General features: G+C 40.4%; 1 protein-coding gene across 13 annotated transcripts in view; it reads left to right on the top strand.

The window, feature by feature from the left end:
• Tbc1d4 (TBC1 domain family, member 4) overlaps nt 1-20,085 on the top strand; it is a 166,922-nt gene extending 146,837 nt beyond the window's left edge. For 7 of the 13 annotated variants that reach the window (XM_006518763.4, XM_017315935.2, XM_006518761.4 and 4 more), the window contains 7 exons: nt 3,549-3,710; nt 4,221-4,379; nt 7,354-7,598; nt 9,868-10,027; nt 13,074-13,243; nt 14,742-14,918; nt 17,674-20,081. In XM_006518763.4, the coding sequence (XP_006518826.1) occupies nt 3,549-3,710; nt 4,221-4,379; nt 7,354-7,598; nt 9,868-10,027; nt 13,074-13,243; nt 14,742-14,918; nt 17,674-17,907 (1,307 nt within the window). In that variant the 3' untranslated portion in view covers nt 17,908-20,081. Of the gene's footprint in view, nt 1-1,709; nt 1,747-3,548; nt 3,711-4,220; nt 4,380-7,353; nt 7,599-9,867; nt 10,028-13,073; nt 13,244-13,544; nt 13,880-14,741; nt 14,919-17,673 lie in introns of those variants that run through there. The other 6 variants (XM_006518762.4, XM_006518760.4, XR_001781101.2 and 3 more) reach the window with 5 other exon arrangements.
• Nucleotides 20,086-20,487: the final 402 nt, after the last annotated feature.

Raw genomic sequence — 20,487 nt, 5'->3', positions numbered from 1 at the left:
TTAAACCTAACCAAATCGAAGTTTCTAGGCTTCATTAGTTTTATAAACTTCCTACTTAAAATCATTGTCAATTCACTAAACTTGCAGTCCAGTCTTCCTAGGAGCTGGGGTGCTGTGGTGGCAACTGACGGCTACGGTTGTGTATACTAAATGCTTCAGGATTCGTTTCTCGGCCCCGGGAAGGAAGGATGTGATGTATCTAGTCTCAATAGATCCATAGAGAAAGAGATCTCAGACACTATCCAAATCCAATACAGATACAAATGCCATTATTTTGGGCAAATTGCTTCACCTGAAGGGCTTTTTTTCCATCTGTGAAATGCATGATCAGCCTAAGTGGGCTCCTGACTTCTCAGATTTCTGTACAAATAGCTTTTTTACCCCCTCCCACTTGCACTTATTGTGTTGTCTTCTGAAAGACAGTTTTCAAAATGTTGGTGCTCATATTCTGAATCCATTTTCTACCGCAACGTCCTTGTTACTGTACCTCAATTCAGCGCAGTTACGTATTTATTTTTTTATTTGAACACCACTTATTTAATATGTAAAGGCATAGTTTATTCTTCTTCTTATTTCCTTATCAGAACCAAAAGTGCATAGATTGCTAAATAGCCTTAGGAAATAAGTCTTTTCTGTAAAATTCAAAGCTCAATTAGCTGTTCCTGATGTAGTTTTAAGAAGTTGTGTGACCCATGGAATACCCTCTGGGCTTTCAAGGACTGGTAGGACTCTGAAATTCATACTTTTAGCAGTTGGTTTTATCTTGAATATCCTGAACATAAAGACGTTTTAGAATCACTGGCTCCTTGAATGGCCAATGGCCTTGCAGGATGTTTAGCTCAGTCTTCATTCTACAGACTTGTTAGTGGTTGGTGCAGGGCCACTAAGGACTTCAATATGTTGGCATGTAAGTGGGACAAATTCTATAATACAGGGCTGCCAATGCTAACTCTCATGCTTTTTTTTTTTTTTTTTGAGTATGTCGCAGTAGTTCTCAACTGTATGTGTTAGCATGAGAAGGTGGAGTGCTTTAGTACAAATGATTGCATGTTCATTCAGAGGCCAGCTACACTACATAACTGTGCAGGGGAAGGGCAGAGATGTTGCTCATCACTCTTTCTCAGAAGGCTTTATCAGCTCCATGCTTACTTCGGAGCTTAAGCAAAAAGGATAAATTTCTAGTCCGACGGCAGCCATTTCTCAAAGTCTCCTTGTCATTAAACAGTTGAGAAAGGATAGAGATTAATGTCCTTACCATTTCGTCCTCAGGGCCCGGTGGCTAGCATATAGCAGGTTTTAAAGATAATTCAGAATGCACAGTGACAGAGAAGGCTGGGAAAATAGCTAAGGAAGTATGTTAATAGTTCCCCATGAAGCACACTGTTAGTAGTAGTGTAGCTGAGTTGTGTTTACGAGCTTTGGAGAACCTCCGTCTTTGAAAGAATTGGGTTATGCCAGACACACACACCCAGCAAGTACTGAGACACAAAGCCGAACCGCGCAAGAGAGCCCCCTAGTGGACTCCAGGAGGAATATTTTCATAGTTGACTTTTGGGTTTGTCCAGACTTTTAAATAGGAATCGTTACTGCCCTGCTTGAAGAATAAGTCTGTTTTAAGGTATCTTACTTAAAAAGATGGTTGGGGGATGGTTCCAAGTGTATTAAGTAAAGAGTAACATTCACCCTGCTACTGTTTTTGTGCTGTCGAGGACTTTGGATACTTGACAAAGATTTGTGTTGCAGAAGGTAAGCTGGTGAGTTTTGAAGCTGGTGCTGGAGGGAGTGGCTGCACTCAGGTTTCCATGAGGGGACACGAGGAAGGAGGAAATGTGAACTCCAGTGCCTGTGTCTCTTACTCTGGAGTCAATGCTTTACCGTGAAGGTGGCGCAAGACAGTGGGTGCTTTTGTGGCCATTTTCTTTAAGGAGTCTGGGTTTGAGTTTTCAGTCACCCAATAAAAGAGAATTCAGTATCATTTGAAATGTGGAATGAATGTTGACTTTAATAAAATGAATTTTTTTAAGGTTAGTAAGAATCGAGGCTTGGGTTCATAGCTCAGTATAGAACATGTGCTTAGCCTGTACAAGGCCCGTGCTTAAATCCCAGGACCCCAGACAAACAAAATGTTATAAAAAATGAATATAGAAGCACATAGCCTAGTGTTAAGGAGAGTGCGAATAACTTTACAGATAGTAATAGGTATGCCTGAGACTCTCATAGTAAAATAGTGTTCAGATTAAGGTTAATGCATGAGATGTTGCCGCCACATATTTCATACAGGATGAATATCCTGTATAAATATATAATAAATATGTATTTATTTGCTAACTATTTTTATGTATTTATATATTATAGAAATAGACTTTATTTATACTGTATTTAATGAATAAAATATTCTATATGTATATTCTATCTTTATCTATCTATCTATCTATCTATCTATCTATCTATCTATCTAGAATACAGATATTCTATATATGTCCCATTTAAACTATTAATGCTTTAATGGGATTTTAAAACTTATTTTATGTTATATATATGAGTGTTTTTCCTGCATGTGTGTCTGTGCTTTTGAAGGCCAGAAGAGAGTGTTGAGTACCTTAAAGTGGAGTTACAGATGTTTGTGAGTCATCGTGTGGGTGCTGGGAATTGAACCTGGGTCCTCTGGAATAGCAGCAGTGCTCTTAACCACTGAGACAGATCTCTAGCCTGCTTTAATGATGTTTGAGATGATAGAAGCTGTTGCTTTGGAGGTTTTTTATATTTGTCCAGAAGTTGAAACTTATAGCATAGCTAACATTTATTTATTTATCTATCTATCTATCCTTCCTTCCTTCTTTCTTTCCTTCCTTCCTTCCTTCCTTCCCTTTTTTCTCATACTCTGTATGTCTCTGTCTCTGTCCCTCTCTCTGTGTGTGCACCTACGCTGTGTGCACGTCATGCTGTCACTATAAAGCTCAGTGAGTAGAGCATGACGACTTTTGAAAATCCGATTCTCTTGTTCCACCCTAAAGGTCCCTGGATCAAATTCAGGCTTGGTGACAAGTGTCTTGACACATAGAGCCATCACTTTAACCCCAGTGTGTACTTTATACTTAACAAAATTACTAAGTATAAGATAGAAGAATGTTTCTAATTACTGTATTTTCTCATAGAAATGACTCAACATTTGAAAACCTCCTATATTCCTCAAAAGAATTTCAGAAGTTTTTAAAAATTTATTTATATATATCTGTGCATCCCCTGCATGTGGTATCCATAGAGGGTATTATAGGGCATTTGATTCTCTGTCACTAGAATTATGGAGTCTGTTAGCTAGCACATAGGTGCTGGTCCTTGGGTTCAGAACTTAGGTCCTCCTAGCTACTAAGCCGTGTTTCCAGCCCCCTTTGCTCACAATTTTACATTTGTAAAGTAGAGTAAATGCAAGCAGCCGATTTCTAAAAGTAATTGGGTATAGCTTAATAATGCATACAATGTACAGTGCTGAATTTTTACAGGAGGTTGTCTTGATTGCTTTTCTCTCTTTTTCTTTTTCTTTTTTCTTCAAGCAAGAAGAGATGAGCTCCAATCTAGAAAAGTCAAGTTGGACTATGAAGAAGTTGGGACATGTCAGAAGGAGATCTTAATAGCATGGGACAAGAAGCTGTTAAATTGCAGAACTAAAATCAGGTGTGACATGGAAGATATCCATACGTCCCTTAAAGAAGGTACTCGCCATTTTCATAAGCCTTTATTTATGGAAAGCTGTGGAGAGGTTTCTGATTTATGAAATGAAAGCATTTAAAGTTGTTCTGTAAGTTGTTTATAAGGAAGGGAAAGTACAAATGCTGTGTAGATGGATGGGTCTGTTTCTACCTATAGCTTGCTAATAGATGGGTAGAAATTGATGATGCTGTCCTTATGAAGGCTGCAGAATTTATTCTGTTACTACCTCGTACTTGCAATTCGTCTGATGCCTGTGTTCTTGCCTACTGCGGAAGCGACACATGCCTCAGTATTGTCATCATTTGATCAGGAGTACTCATTTACATCTAATAATAGTGAAAGGACTACAGGTGAGAAGTTGCTAACATATGCTACTATTAGTATACTGGAGACTATGAGCTGAGGGTGACAGACAGCAAGGAGAGCTGTGGTGCTCATTGTGATGTGGCTCATCTACTGAGATGTCAACGGCTTTATTCCCAAACTCTGACTTCACATCTCTTGGATTGTAGGGGTCCCTAAAAGTCGGCGAGGGGAAATTTGGCAATTTCTAGCATTACAATATCGCCTAAGACACAGATTGCCCAACAAACACCAGCCTCCAGACACCTCCTATAAGGAGCTTTTGAAGCAGCTCACTGCTCAGCAGCACGCCATCCTTGTGGATTTGGGTATGTCTGTCAAATGGGTTGTCATTTACAAAAGCAAAAGGCAGCTTGGTGTTGGTTGGTTGGTTGGCATTAATGGAGAGGGCCTGTTGGCATCTGCAGAGCTCCTGACTGTGTTGTTTGGGTAAGTTGAAATTATATTCTGGTGGAAAAACCCTGAGTGGAATATTCACCCCCAAATATTCCTCTGAAGTGGGAACCACTATGAAGGTCATATTGAAGATGCTCTCAGTTATTGAATTTTTTTTTTCGAGGCAGGGTTTCTCTGTATAGCGCTGGCTGTTCTGGAACTCACTCTGTAGACCAGGCTGGCCTCAAACTCAGAAATCCGCCAGCCTCTGCTTCCTAAGTGCTGGGATTAAAGGCGTGCGCCACCACTCACTGCCCGGCTAGTTACTGAATTTTGAACATTTGCCTTTTGTGTGTGTGTGTGTTTATGTGTGTGTGTGTGTGTGTGTGTTTATAGTGCTGGAGGTGAACCTCAAGGCCTTGTACATGCTGGGCAAGTGCCACTCTGTCATGATCAGTGTTGCCTTTGAAAGAGGTTAAAAGGATATAGAAATATTTAACAGGGGCATTTGAAGACCTTCAGATATTTCTAAATATAGACTTTTATCAATCATTCTAAAAAGTAACCCAGTAGCCATCCAAGAAGGGACTCAGGTGTGGCTGGATAACAGCAAATCAGAAAGCAAGTAGCCCCATGGGAGGACAGGTGGGCTGATCATGTTCTCGATGAGGAGGAGAGAAGGGGCCACTTTCTAGAACTCTCAAGGAAAAGAAGGAACCCAGTAAGTGCTTAAGCTGTAGAAAGGGCTAATGCCTCCCTACAGGTTGGAGAATAGGTTAGCTATGTTAGTGCTGTGTGGGTGGATGGATACTTCCAATCTCTGGAGGAATTTCCAGGGACAGCATCATCCAGCAGTCTTTTAAATACTGAATGTCATATCAAAAGTAAAATCAGCATGATTTAATTTTATTCTAATGTCTGAGATAAGGTATTGGCCAGCCTTGAATTCACTATGAGTTACCTTGGTCTGAACTTTCCCATCTTCCCAATGCTGCAATTCTAGATTTCTACCACGCTTCCTGGTTTCTATGGTGCTAGAGATGGACGCTAGGCTTTGTGCATGCGAGGCAAGCACTCTGCTAACTGAGATACATCTCTAGCCTCCAAATAGTATACTTTTAAAAATCATTTTTGTATTCTAAAGCACACAATTACATGTATTTTAGTATTCTAATGTATCTAAATATTTCACATTGCTACTTAACCATTTCATCCTGAAAGCTAATAGATATCAGGTGTCCAGATATATTATTTGAGTCCTTGAAGGATAAATGGGAGTACTTTAATATTTGGGGTCAGTTTATATTAGGCATATAAAAAATTACTAGCTAAAAACTAGTTCTTACCTCGTTCATTTTGTTGAAAAACAACTTTTCTTGGAGGAGGGCTCAACTCAATTAATACACGTTGACCCCAGTAGAATTAAAATGGAAATGTTCTAGAGAGACTGGACACTGGAGTCTTTGTCCTGACTGTGGTTGTCAGCAGGCTACTTTGCTCCTGAGTCTATTCCTCTGTTAATTGAGGACTAGAGTTGACCCTCTGCAGAGCTTTGGGACTGTGTTGGTCATTGAGTGATAAGACTCAAGATTGAGGGGTTGCAGCTGGGGTCAGTCTAGATGTCCCTGATGACAGGGAAATGATGGGGTAAGGCTACAGGGAAAGACTTGGACAAATGGAGCCAGAGTCAAGTCCCCACACACTGCAGATAACTTTTTCTTAGGAAAAGATTTGAAGGAGAAATTATAACACTAATTTTAAAAATTGCTTATTTGTTTCTGTGAGCAGCTAAATGTGCTCTTCCAGCCTTTTCTGGTTCTCATTTCTCTTCCTTATTCTGCAGAAATAACCTTATCAGTTCCTGGGGGAAAAAAAGGAAAGCAAAAATTACTTGTGAGCACATGTGGTAGAAAGCATTTTAAAATGTAGACTCTGGCACTTTCCAGTTGACCGGAGTTATCACTTCACAAGGAAGCACACACACACACACACACACACACACACACACACACACACACACATCCCCTTCATTTTCTGGTGTCTCAAAGAAAGTCCTAAACTAGTTAGTGTAAACAGCCTTGGTGAGGAAGATCGCTCTGTGCTAGTGCTGACAGCAGCTTTTTGAAGACACGGGATTGAATTTGTTTGCTTGTTGGTGTATTCGTGGTAATTTTCTATCCAGAGGCAAATTTTAGGCAGAAATTTACTTAAAATTGTATTGAAGTTTTACTGTCCTTATTTCCCTTGGACATGTATGTTGTACATATGTGGGCATACATATATGCATATATTATACACATATGTTCTATATTTTTAAAGAGTTCATATGATTTATGAAGAGGAATAAAGTTTATCTAAGACAGCAGAATTCTTAAATGATAGACTCTATGTAAAGCAAAATAAAACAAACAAAAATATCCCTCGAGTGTCATATTACAAAGAAACAAACAAAATAAAGAGTAAATCTGGTCCTAGATGTCCAGGATCTGCTTTAAATAATGAGACCTTGCAGAATTTGAGTGTGGGAAGAGAGTGGTCGTTGTATGAGTTTAGGCTTTGCCTTGATGTAAACGCAGAACAAATCTGAGTTCTGCTCTGTGCTATGTTTTGGATCTGCCATTGAGGAGAGGTTCATTTTGAAAGTCCCTGCTTTGGTAGAAAGCAGTGCTGCTCAGCATAAAATGGTTACCCCTGAATCGCGTGTGCCGAAAAGGGGTGATACTTTGGGGTACAGGACTTAAGTGGTGGGGAGGCAGGAGGGAGGAGAGAAGGGGGGAGGGAGAGGACAGGAGTCTCCCAGGTGGACATTGCCATGACTCCCAGGTGGCAGAGTGCTAACTTATCCCAGGGGTCACTGCGTTGAGTTCCCCTGTGATTTCTAAGCGTGGTTTTTCTTTCCCTTTGCAGGGAGGACTTTTCCCACCCACCCTTACTTTTCAGTGCAGCTTGGGGCAGGACAGCTGTCCCTCTTTAACCTGCTGAAAGCCTACTCTCTGCTGGACAAAGAGGTAGGCTACTGTCAGGGCATCAGCTTTGTGGCCGGAGTCCTGCTTCTGCACATGAGTGAAGAGCAAGCCTTTGAAATGCTCAAGTTCCTAATGTACGACCTGGGCTTCCGAAAGCAGTACCGACCGGATATGATGTCACTTCAGGTGAGGGAGTGGCCCTTGACGAGTCAGGTGTGCAGGAGGTTCTCATCAGAAACCTCAGTACCAGCCATTTCTGAATCACAGTTCAGAGTTCAAGAAATTTAGGCCCACTGTCTTAGAACTTGAACAAATATTTGGGTATCTGTGAGTCTTTGTTTGAATGGAGGATTGGAGAATTTGCAAAACACCATGTGCTTAGGAAGGCATATAGAGAGTGCCCAATACAATATATAGGTATACCAATCCAATTACTATTTGGCAACTATATATACATATATTTAATAGGTTAAACGATGTTTTATGTTAAACAGTTTACTTATACTTTATATCAGAGAGAAAACATTGGTATCATTGTAAGGAAATAAATAACTCTTGATTTCTAGAAAACAATTTCTTTGTTATTAGAGTTTCAGAGAATAGAAACTCTATGTGAATGGTATTTGATTTTGGTCCACAGGCAGAAAGATTTATATATACATATACATATATGTGTGTGTATGTATTTTTAAAAAATGATATTTTTCCATTAAAATTTTTCTAATAAAAATTTGATACAGAATAAGTGTAGGTAAATTATATTTATACAGTAATAATCATTATGATTCAGGGAACATCACAGAAGAGTCCCAAGTGGTAATCCCTAAATACATGCACATATATGAGAAACATTGAAAGGGTTGTACATGTGTGTGTATGTATGTAGCAATAATGATTGCAGAAGAGGCCATGGATCCAGGCTGGAGGGAGACATGAGACAAGCGAGTGACTGAAATGACATAAATAGGGCCCTATGCCTGAAATCCTCAAAGAAAATTATTAATATCATCATTAGAGTTACTAAAAATTCTAATTTTGGAAATGCCAAGGTAACATTTTCCCTGGCAGCCTTCTGACCAAACAGTAGGATGTTGTAGGATTGCTGAACTCAGTGCTTCAGAAGGGCAAAGATCAGCTTTCCACTGTCTAAAGCAGGAAGCTGGCAAGGTTTGATCTGTGTGATTTCAGAGGTGGTGCCGTACCTGTGCCGTACCTGTGCCTGGGGGCTTGGCTTCCTTGAGCGGATGCCTGCTTTCCTGCTTCATTCTGGAGTGTGGGCATACAGGTGACTTTAACTGTGAACAAGGGGATGGTGTCTCCTTTGCTTCATTATCTCTCTCTCATCACATTCTGTCTCTGCTGATTTCTGTGTTGGATGGAGGAGCCTTCTATCTTTTCTCTTGTGTGGCCCTTTCTTTTCTCGTCGCCCTTCTTGTGTCTCTTCTAGCTGTAGCTTTGCCATGTTGAATGGACTGAATTTGGACTTTTGGCAAATACGGCTTTATGATTAAAGCTTACTTTGTAGGAACCTTGAATTTTCATATCCACCCAAACATACTTCGAGTTTAGAACACCGGGTGCAGAATATAAGGTCCTTACAGATAATGAAATGGCAAATGCTTGTTTCTTCATCCAGGTCGCAACTGAACAAGAACAGAGTGTCTTTACCAACATGCTCTCTTTTTACTTATTTTACTAATTAGACTTGTTTCCGAGCTTACCAAAATACTAGTTCTTCGGATGATGAACGCCCACACTGTCTAGTTTCTAAACCAGAGCTGGCCTTAAAGAAATGTATGATTTCTTTTCTGACACGACCTTCTGAGATAATAATCTCATTACAGAATCTCTTCTTGTGTTTGCCTCCCGCCAAGCTGCTCATTTTCTAACCTTGACTTCCTGTGGCCCTGGTTCCTTCCTCTTACAGTGTGTGGAAACTTAGTTTCCAAGATTTGTGTTGTAGATAAGGCTCAGGCAGACTCTGCAGCGCTTGCATGCAGCCCTTGCTGATTCCCTTCCCCTCAGAGGTTGTCTTGTTTTTCATTTCTACTTTGGAAACTGTTCTTGAATTTACAACGTGATTGGTTATTGGCATGCATTTTTAATAATTTAGGTTAATTTTTTTATAAGGAAAAGTTCACATTCTGGAGGTAATGTTGAAAGTCTGTTAGGAAACTCACGAAAAATTTCTTTCTATAGGAATCATGATGCTTTTTCCATGTAAGTCCCCCATACCAAACGCACAGGAGAACCCCTCGCTCATGAGATGTAGCTGAACTTACACTGACATGAATTCTGAGCTAGATGTCATGACTTGGGTTTGAACATCATCTTTAAAGTCAACACTAAACATAAGACATGTTATTCCACCCAATGTGTGTTATCAAAAGTTAATATGTTTTATACACATGCAGATTACTACAAATTTTATTTTTCTTCCCTATATGAACTGCAGATTCAGATGTACCAACTGTCCAGACTCCTTCATGACTACCACCGAGAACTCTACAATCATCTTGAGGAAAATGAGATCAGCCCCAGTCTGTACGCTGCTCCCTGGTTCCTCACACTCTTTGCCTCTCAGTTTCCCTTAGGATTCGTAGCCAGAGTTTTTGGTAAGAGATGTCCATGTTCAAGAGGGATGGTGTTATCTATTCTCTTGAGTTCATTGCCAATGAATTCCCCTAGGACTGGCAGAGTTCTAAGTAAAATTCAAATGACATGGAAATAATTGGACTCCAATAACTTCCTGGATTTATTTATGTAGAAAATGTAGAAAACACAGTTTTCAAAGCTGATTAGGGGCAGACTCTCTATAGCTTTCTAAATTTTTATTTTTCTGTTTTTTCCTTTCTCTCATCTTCTTCAATTTAGATCCAAAATACTGAGAAAGTAACCCCACTGCTGTGCTGTGATTGCTAATGCCATGCCTGTTGTTCACATGTAGCTCTGTTCCTGTCTTCTTGCTTACATGGCTACCTTCTGTGCCATAGCCAATCCCTAAGATCATGGCTAAGAGACAAATCACTGAGTATAGACAGGTACATCACTGGGTAGCTGTTGGCACTGGAACAAAGGAGAGTATGGTATGGTTTGTGCGCCCTCTGGGGGCCCGTACATCTATTCATAAGTCTCAATCAGGTTCGTCAGAGTATAATTTAAAAAGCAAAACACAAGGCTGAGTGTGGTTCCGCACACCCTTAGTCTCAGCCCTTTGGGAAGGCTAAGACAGTAGGGTTATGAGTTTGAGCATGTGTGAGCTACGTTATAAAGCTCCATCTGTCTTAGTTATGATTTCTGTTGCTGTGATAAAACACATGACCAGAGAAGGAAAGGGTTTAATTTCAGTCCACAGTTACACACCACAGTCTATCACCCAGGGAAGTCAAGGCAGGACCTTGAGGCTTGAGTAGATGCGGAGGACATGGGAAAGTGCTGATTACTGGCTTGCTCCTCATATCTCCGTGAACCATAATCTCCCTTCTCTCCCAGTGCCAACATTGTAGTAGGAGCGAGGTAGCTACTCAATAACTGCTTTCTTCTAACACTGAGGACCACCCGTTTAGGGATGGCACCATCCACTGTGAGCTGGGCCCTCCTACATAAATCATCGGTTGTAGGAAAATGTACCACAGACTTGCCTACAGGCAGTCTTAGGGAGACATTCTCTCAGTTAAATCTCTCTCTTCCCCAGTTTGTGTCAAGTTGACATAAAACTGACCGGCACAGAATCTAAAAATAGAAAAGAAAAGAAAGATATCAGCAACTATTGTTCTCTAGAAATTTGTTCAGGGATGCTGGCTGGGACCTCAGTAGCCTAGAGAGGGTTCCTCCAACTGCTGAGTTCTGCACATCTGTCTAGGGACCATGGCAGAGATCTCTGTATTTATGCACCATTGTGCTAGGTTGAAGCTTTGTAATTCTTCTGGTCAAATTTTAAATGTTCTCTAATTTTAAGTCATTAAAGTATTCTTTAAAGATGTATTAGTATAAAACTCAGGAAAAAAATTTGTTAGAGATGATAACAAATAGAAAAATGTTAGAAGACATTTGAGTTTTGAGCATATGTGTGTTTTATGCATACATATACCGCATAGTGGATTATAGCGTACTTTCTTAATGGGAGGATAATACAGTCTTCTGTCAAAGTTTGAGCTGAAGTGGAGCATCCGGTTGCACTGTATGAGCTAGGGGGTCCATGGATGGCTCTTGCTTGTTGGATGCATACCTCTTCCGTCCCGTGGAGTTTTCTTGAGCATTGTGGAATCTTGCAGTGGGTCTCTTAAGAATCATTTTAGATCTGTTTGTGTCCTTATAAGTGATGAGCCTTTCACTGCCTGTGGACTCGCAAGGTCAGAGTTCACCACACCAGTGTCGCTTCCCTATCGGTCTGTTCCCTGTTAGAGGTGATGGCCGAGACTGGCAGAAATTCTACTGAACAGTCGCTCAGTCTACTGCTTAGTATTAGTGATGAGAGAACCACATCACACATGGTGTCAGAATTTTTCAAACAAAACTACCTGCATGTGTTTCAGAAGGATTGCATGCTTCTGTTGTGATCCATCTTAGAATTAGCATGGCTTTCTTTTCTTACATGTGGTTTAGGATATATATATATATATATATATATATATATATATATATACAAACACACATATTTACTTCTTTGAAAATCTCATACAATGAATTGTTATCATATTCACCACCCATCCCCCTCTTAGATCCAACCCCATCTCCCTAACCATCCAACTTTGTTTCCTTCCTTCCTCCCCGTCTCTCTCTCTCTTTCTTTCCTTCTTTCTTTCTTTCTTTCTTTCTTTCTTTCTTTCTTTCTTTCTTTCTTTCTTTCTCTCTCTCTCTCTCTCTTTCTTTCTTTTCTCTCTCTCTCTTCCTCTCTCTCTCTCTCCCTTCCCCTCTCCCCCTCTCTCTTTCTTTCTTTCATAAACCCATCAAGTCAATTAGTGCTGCCCCAATACTTTGGGCTACCCTGGAGACCGGCTTACCTCCGACGGGGTCAAATATTTAAAGAAAACCGACTTTCCCTCTCCTAGCAGTTACCTAGAAAACCCAGCTCTTCAGCTAGGGATAGGACTTCGTACCCAGCCCCATTCTTCATGCTGGAAATTTTGTTTGCCTTGAGCTTGCACAGGTCTTGTGGACGCTAAAGTTTTTCTACTTTCTACATTCTTAGAATTCAAATTTCCACTTGAATGTAGATTTAGTTACATATTAACCGGCTCATTTATTTTTTGATTATGAGAACATGAGTAGTCTAGTTGACTAGATCAATGTATTGTTATGTTATGTTGTAGAAAAAAAGCCCCAAATGTTAGTTGAATAAATGTTTGAACTTTATCTTGAATCCATAAACTTACCATTATACTTGTAAACAATACATAGTTAGACAGATTTGTAATCTCTCCTTTGTTCCCTTAACCATATCTGAGGTCCTTGATAAGAAGGAGAGAGAGCATCCTGTTCTTCTGCATCAGTCATATTAAACTTGTTTTTAAAATAAAAACTAGTTTTGACCAGTTTCCTTCTACAATATGTTTTCTTGTCCTACTGCTGTAATAAAAACATACTTTTAGAACAAATAATGTACTCTTTGCAAAAGTAGGTACACAACTTTGATTGTGAAAAATTTGTCTCTCGTTCTAGATATTATTTTCCTTCAAGGAACTGAAGTTATATTCAAGGTTGCTCTCAGCTTACTGAGCAGCCAGGAGGCACTTATAATGGAGTGTGAAAACTTTGAAAATATTGTTGAATTTCTCAAAAGTACATTACCTGATATGAATACCACTGAAATGGAAAAAATTATTACCCAGGTATGATGTAAAAATGATTCAACAAGTACTAAATGTTTTCACATAAGAATGTACTTTGCCTAACATCGATTTTTTCAAGGTCTTCTTTTGTTTTATCAGGAACATTTTGTTTAGAAATGAGACAATTATGAAATTTTAGCATTGTAACATTGTCTATCTGCCTATGCATAGAAAATATGGCATAGTGTTTTTTCTTTTTATTATTTTTCAGGAATCCTTTTCATTTAAACCAATGCTAAGACCCACGTTATAACTTGAAGTGTCAAGATGACTCTTCCATTGAAGTAGTTGAGGTCAACAGGTTTTTGAGATGGATATTTCCAAACAGTTACATGCCTATGAGGTAGACTATCACATGCTGCAGGATGAGCTTCTAGAATCTTCCTATGCCCGTGAGGATAATGAATCTCTGAAGAAGCTGGGGAGAACCAAAATAGAATGAAGTTTATTAGGTTTTTCAATGTCACTAATTCTTTCAGAATTTATAAGAGGGGCCAGACCTGTGACTCCAGCTACTTGGGAGGCAGAGGCTATGCAATCCCAAGTTTAAGGCCACCCTAGTGATGTTGCTCAGTGATTGAGTGCTTATCCAGCATGTTCAAAGTCCTGCATTTTATTCTTAGCACCCTAAAACATAACTAATATTCAGACTATCATGTGCATAATTACCAGTAGTTTCTAATTATTAAAATATTTTTAATAATTAGCCTGGGACCCAGGTTATCCTTGAACTTGCTTTTCTCCCACTCTTGTCTCTCAAGTGCTGGGCTTGCAAGAATATACTCCTATATACTACTGGCTGACATAACTTGTATCAATATCAAGCAGTTATGTATTATGCGTTTGGAGATTTGAAATCAAATATATCCTCTTTAAAAAAAAAAAAAAACCACCACACTGTGGGGGTGGGGGAAACAGCAGACCAATATAATGAAGTTAAAAAGGGAATTTCCTGACTCCCAGGTTCCTGGTAGGACTTGAACTGATTACCTGTAGAATCTAGTGCTGATATTGAAAGAGGCTCCCAAAGAATAGCAAATGAATCCTGCATTTATTAAGACCTTTTTGTTCCATTAATGCACACAGTCAAAATACTCCTAGGGAACTTGGCTTAGTAACCAGCAGAGGTTATCTCTGGCATATAATCATTGCTCAACAACAAACGCTGATGTGGTACATTTCAGGAGACAGCTATTAGATTACAGTCATCTTGGTTGCAAAATACCGTTGGACGATGTTAGTTTATTCCTGTGACTTGGGCTCATTCTCAGGATGTTTTATTTGCATATGAATACGCTCTGTGCTATTGTATTGGAAGTTGAATCTATTTCACTTGTTCTTGTGTGGATTAGCCAGGCCTATTTCCTCTTTTGGTATGTTTTAATATTTCCATTAGCACTGGGAAGTAAACAGTAAGTCTAGCAGTATATACCACTTGTATCATGGTTTATACATAGATACTGAAGGCCAGACTAACCAACCCGGGGTGTTTCAACAGGTTTTTGAGATGGATATTTCCAAACAGTTACACGCCTATGAGGTAGAATATCACGTGCTGCAGGATGAGCTGCTAGAATCTTCCTATGCCTGTGAGGACAATGAATCTCTGGAGAAGCTGGAGAGAGCCAACAACCAATTGAAAAGACAGAACATGGACCTCTTGGAAAAACTCCAGGTACAGAACTAAAGATCAGAACACTGATAGGTGTGCTGCCCTGCATGCATGGAACTGCTCGGAATGATTGTGATATGTATGTGGGTTAAACCACTGAAGATGAAGAGCCTTGGTATCTCATTAGTTTCATGTGTATGGGGGCTACAAATATACTAACTATCACTTGGGAGAGAAAAATGATCACCCACTAAACAGTAGAACAGCAATTCAAGGCAGAATTTGGGTTCATCTTATTGGATGTTATGTAATTCAGAGAAGTTGAGTGGAGTTGGGAATGTGGTTGTATGAGCTTGGACTGGGCTCTGAGGGCTGAGCAGTGAGTGAGGAGAGCCTCCGTTTGCTCAGAGCAGGAGGCTGCATCATTCAGAGGCTGTGGCAGAGTGGGGTTAGCCTAGTATCAGCTCAGGTTCCATACTAGGGAGAGAACAGGTGGAGAATGGAGTGTGGCAGATTTTCTTTGTTGTCTAAGAACACAGTTGTCTGTGTCCCTCTGCAGAAGGAGACATCTCAAGAGGGTTTGAGCCTCACATCTGGAAGAACAATATAAACCAAAGACAGACTAGGGTGGAGTAAGATGGAAGCAGGATAGGTTTTGTAAAAGTCTGGTTAGGGATGGTGACATTTGTCTAGAATAGGACAGAGATGGAAAGATGTTTGTGGGTAAGTAGAAAGTGGGCACATAACAAATAGTCCTGGCACTCAGGAATGCACAATTACTCTAGTCCCAAGTAATTTACTGTTGTTTATAAACAGACAAAAATGTAGCGAACGACCTACAAAGTAATATTCTGTCCTCAAAGTAGTATGATAGGATCCGTGTTCTGCATGTGAGGAAGTAATCAAACAGAGGAAATTAGCAGATAGTTTTCTCTCAGAAGTCCCCAGGGCTGGATCACTTGCAGAGCAAAGAGGTTGATTGAATCCCCTGTTCTGGAGGCTGAAACAGTGAGCTGCTCACTCCGGCAAAGGGCCTTGGGTATGTCACATGGAGATGGTGTCATGGTGGGAGCAGGGAACAGAGGGAGACTTGTCAAGATGAGGAAGGAATCCAGGGACAGGGAAAGCCAGTTTTTCTCTTTGGGAAAAAACATTTTACAAGAACTAAGAAGGATCTTATGAAAAGTACCTTAATGGCATTCAAGGGGACCGTCCTCAGTGATCTCTGAAAGATGATACCAGTGTGTAACATCATCACTTGGTATCAAGATATAACAGGAAAGCCTTCTATCAGGTGCGGGGGGGGGGGGGGGATGGGAGGGATGGGGGGATGGGGGGATGGGCACAGCCACACCAAAGCCATATAGTAGCAGGAGTTGAACCTCTTGGGGAGGAATTTTTTTTTTAAATATTTCTTCCTATTAAACAGTAAGCCAATGTGATTTATTCACAGTAGGAAAATAGTTGCTGCACTAAAAGTTCCTTATTACTCGGCTATTTCAATATCCACGGAAGCTTTTCTTGTTGGGAGAGGCATTTGCATCATTTTCCATGGGCGATGGTCTGTAGTTGGTACAGACTTTCTATCCACAGTTCCTCGTAGTCAAGCTTCCCAGTCAGGTCTTTGGGTAGTTGAAGGTTCTAGAAGGGATTAGGGAGGTCCTGAGCATCCCACTTTGTTTTTCTGGGAAGGTAGTTACCACGGAGCAAGATTGTCCAGAACTACCAATCACTTGGATTCCTTCTGAAACATGTGAGCTTTTCCTTACCAATGTACTCATACGATGGTGGACGATACAGCAGGGCGGCCCTGGCCAGAGTCAGCTCCATGCTGCTTAGATTAGAATCTATCAAAACTGTGTTCAAAACTGACTCCTGTTGGAAACCGGGCTGTGGCTAACATGAACTGGGTTTCACCTGGGAGGCAAACGGGCTGAAAAGAGAGGGGAACTAGGTGGACGAGAGAGAAATGGAGCCAAGACAATGTTCTGATCAAGGCTCAAATGTTTAATAAAAGTCTGCGTTTATAAAGAGGGAAACCCATCCCCTGTCACTCCAAGTTTCTTGATGTTGAGATGCCAAGTTGTCAGCACAGCCTTTTAGCAGTAAGTCGCCAAACTCACAGGTTGCAGAGAACTCACAGCAGGTGGTAGGCAGTATCACTTCAAAGGAAACTAGCTGAGTCAGAGGAGCTGCACCACACGTGACCCCGCCTCAGTGGGTCTGAACCAGCCTGCTTAGGAGGTTGCAGACTCCCATAGCAAAAAGTAGTCAAGAATTTATGTATTCTGTCTTTAGTCAGACTGGATGGACGGGGACTCCAGTGGGTGTGGGTGAGGATTATGGGGTGTTGTCACAGTGTTGCTTTACTGTTGTCATTAGTGAGAGGAGATAAGTCAGTCATGTGAGTGTAATATATACATACATATGCCTATATAATATGTGTATTAAACATATACATACACATGTATGTATAATCCATATTTAATATTTTGCTGGGATTTGAATCCAGAATCTTTTATATGACAGAAAAGTCCTGCGCTACATCTTCTGCTTCCAATACCTGGATTTTTGGGCACTCTTTTTAGAGAGACAACAAAACTCCATTTCAGAGGACATTTTTATATACTGAAATGTACTTGAAAAAAATATATGTATTTTTCTCACTGTTTGTTCGAATTAGATTCTGTTAACTAATGTTCTAATTATCTAATAACTAATTATCTAATAACAAATATAAGACATGGCTGTTACTGTTGTAAAGAATCAGATTCCTCAAATATTTAATTTAGATGACCTTTCTTTTCTTGGCAAACAGGTGGCTCATGCTAAAATTCAGGCCTTGGAATCCAACCTAGAAACTCTTTTGACCAGAGAAACCAAAATGAAGGCTTTAATCCGGACCCTGGAACAAGATAAAATGGCATATCAAAAGACAGTGGAACAGATCCGGAAGCTGCTACCAGCAGATGCGCTGGCCAACTGTGAATTGCTGTTGAAAGACTTAACTCATCCAACGAATGACAAAGCCAAGGCAGGAAATAAGCCATAGTTTCAGACATGGCCTCAGCAGACAGCTTCCTTTAAAATATCTGGACCCTGTGTAAGGTTGATCAGAAAGCTGGTAGGACAGCTACTACTGGTGGTAGGATCATCAGAAGGCGATGTAGCTCTCCTCAGAGCACTCCACTCTTAAGCCATCACAGACATCCAGACTGTATTTCCTTCTGGTTGTTGCCAACTATGTACATAACTATATCTAAGTGGACATAAAGATTCATGCTTTCAAGTCAAACAGTAGGCGTATGTTAGGAGAAACTTTCTTTTTCAGTCAGAACTTCATGAAAATCACATCAAAGGGGAGTTCAAGTGAGATTCTCCTTGGATACACCTGAAATCCTTTTGGTTTTCTAGTGAAACAAATCTAGAATATCTTTGTATATTGAAATATACTTGAACAACAAAAAAAGATGAATGTATTTTTCCCTGCCCCCAAAGATTAGCATGCTTCACTCAGTGTGGTAGGCAGACACATTTCTTTAGCTATGTGTCTATCTATAAGGGACATGATTGGCTTCCAGTCTCACTCCCGTGAGTCTCCTAGGAAGGTGGGGCTCTTCTGCCCTGCCTGCTGTGTGACAACCAGCATGTCTAACCTTTGAGGATCCTGACCCTGGTTAGGCTTTGCTTTAGATACACACAGGGAGAAAGCAGGACACTGTGGCTGAGTCAACCCCTCTCAGGGTGAAGAGGGCTGTTGCTAATTTTCTAGCAGATTAGACCAGCATTGATATTTAAGCCGAAAATACGAGGCCTCAAACACACCATTAAGCTCCTGAATTGCCTAGGGTAGCCTTTTGCCATTTTACTTAAGTGACTTCTACACAGGCAAACAGTTGCTTGGTGCTGTATTTACCAAGTGAGAGGGTTTGCTATTTTCTCACAAAAGTATGGGAGCATTCTATGTAGTCCTTGCGACCTTCGGTGTTAGAATAGGGAAATAAAATTAGGATTTCCCAAAGATGATATACCACGTTGAGTTGCTTTTCTATTTTTTGCTCAATGCCAGAACCCATTTTTAATCACTTTCCCCTTTCATGTGAAAATTTAGAACTGTGAACTATTTAGGAACCAATCATGAAAAGCACACAGGAAGGGCTGGAAGCGTCTCCGCCCCAGGGTAAAACCTACAATTCTGTGTTTGGACTCCTGGCTTCTGCTGCGTACAGGTAGGATACTAGAGGATGTTCGTGCAAGCTGGGTGCATGGATGGCAAGTCATTTTCCCAGGACATGTTCAGTCCCTACAGCAGAGATGGCTTTACAATAGTGCCTCTGAACACTGGGACAGCATTCTGTTTGGCCTTTGTAAACAGTGTTTACTGTTGCTGCTCTTTCAGCCATTGTCTTTTTGCAGATGGGTTGCTTGGGGGTATTTTTCCTCAAAGAGAGTTGATTATACACGAGATGAAATGTTATCATAGTGCTTTTGAGTCAAGATGTAAAGCTTCCAAAGACATGGAAACGTGCGGATGAACAGCATCTAGGCTGTTCTCCACTTGAATGTCACAAGGATCACAGGGTCAGAGTAGCCTTGGATCTAGGGGGTTTTCTCCTTTAAAAAAGTCTTATTAGCCAGGAGAGTTGATGTACGTTCTAGATTCTAGGAAGTGCTGATTATTGATTCTCCGTTTGGTTGAGGGCCATTAGTTGATCTGTTGCTTGGATCTCTTGAAAAATGTCTTCATTTGTAGTATCTCTATTCAGCATTACTGTCTGATGGTTGAAATCATTGCCTTGTGGTGGCTGAAGGATCCTTATGTCAGGGAAGGAAATAGTTTCTTTCCATTTCTCCATTAAAAGTAATGTCTTCATTTGTAGTATCTCTATTCAGCATTACTGTCTGATGGTTGAAATGATGGTTGAAATCATTGCCAGGTGGTGGCTGAGGGATCCTTATGTCAGGGAAGGAAATATTTTCTTTTCATTTCTCCATTAAAAGTAAACTGTGTTCCGGATGTTGGGAGCCAGCAGTATGGGTTGTTTATGGTATTCAGTGATTAAGACAACGTGGATGTGGTATTTTCTTGTGAAAATGACTTTTCTTTCTCATTGGTGATTTTTTAAAAAAAAAATATGTTACTCCTGTTTCGCTTTGTAATATTACATCTCCATCAGGTTCCTGTAACGTCTAGAATTATTTCCAATAAATATGTTGCTGCCATTTCCTGAGCTTTTTTGCTGTTATTTTTTGAGGAGTGGGGTAGGCCAAAAACTCTTGCTGAGAGACTTGAAAACAAAACCTGCATGGTTACTCATAACTGCCTAACCCTGAAAGTGCCTAACAGTCTCATGCAAACAATCTTGGAAGACAAAGATAAATTAAGGCAATTATAGGAATACATTGTCACCATTTTCAACTTCTTTCCTAATGAAACCTTCACTACTGACTGGAGAAAGAGAAGGGAGACTAAGAAGACACTTCTTTCCTCCCTGGACCCCGCCCTCTCTCCCTCCACCCTTTCCTTATTCCTTCCTTCTCCTCTTTCCCTATTTTCCCAGAATTATGGACGGAAGCTAAGACCTCATACACGCTAAGCAAGTACTCTATCATTGAACTGTATCTTTAGCTG

The sequence above is a fragment of the Mus musculus genome, chromosome 14 (genome assembly GCF_000001635.26).
Source record: "Mus musculus strain C57BL/6J chromosome 14, GRCm38.p6 C57BL/6J".
Taxonomy (NCBI): domain Eukaryota; kingdom Metazoa; phylum Chordata; class Mammalia; order Rodentia; family Muridae; genus Mus; species Mus musculus.
The sequence above is the reverse complement of the archived record's forward strand: the minus strand, read 5'-3'. Positions and strand labels throughout refer to the sequence as shown.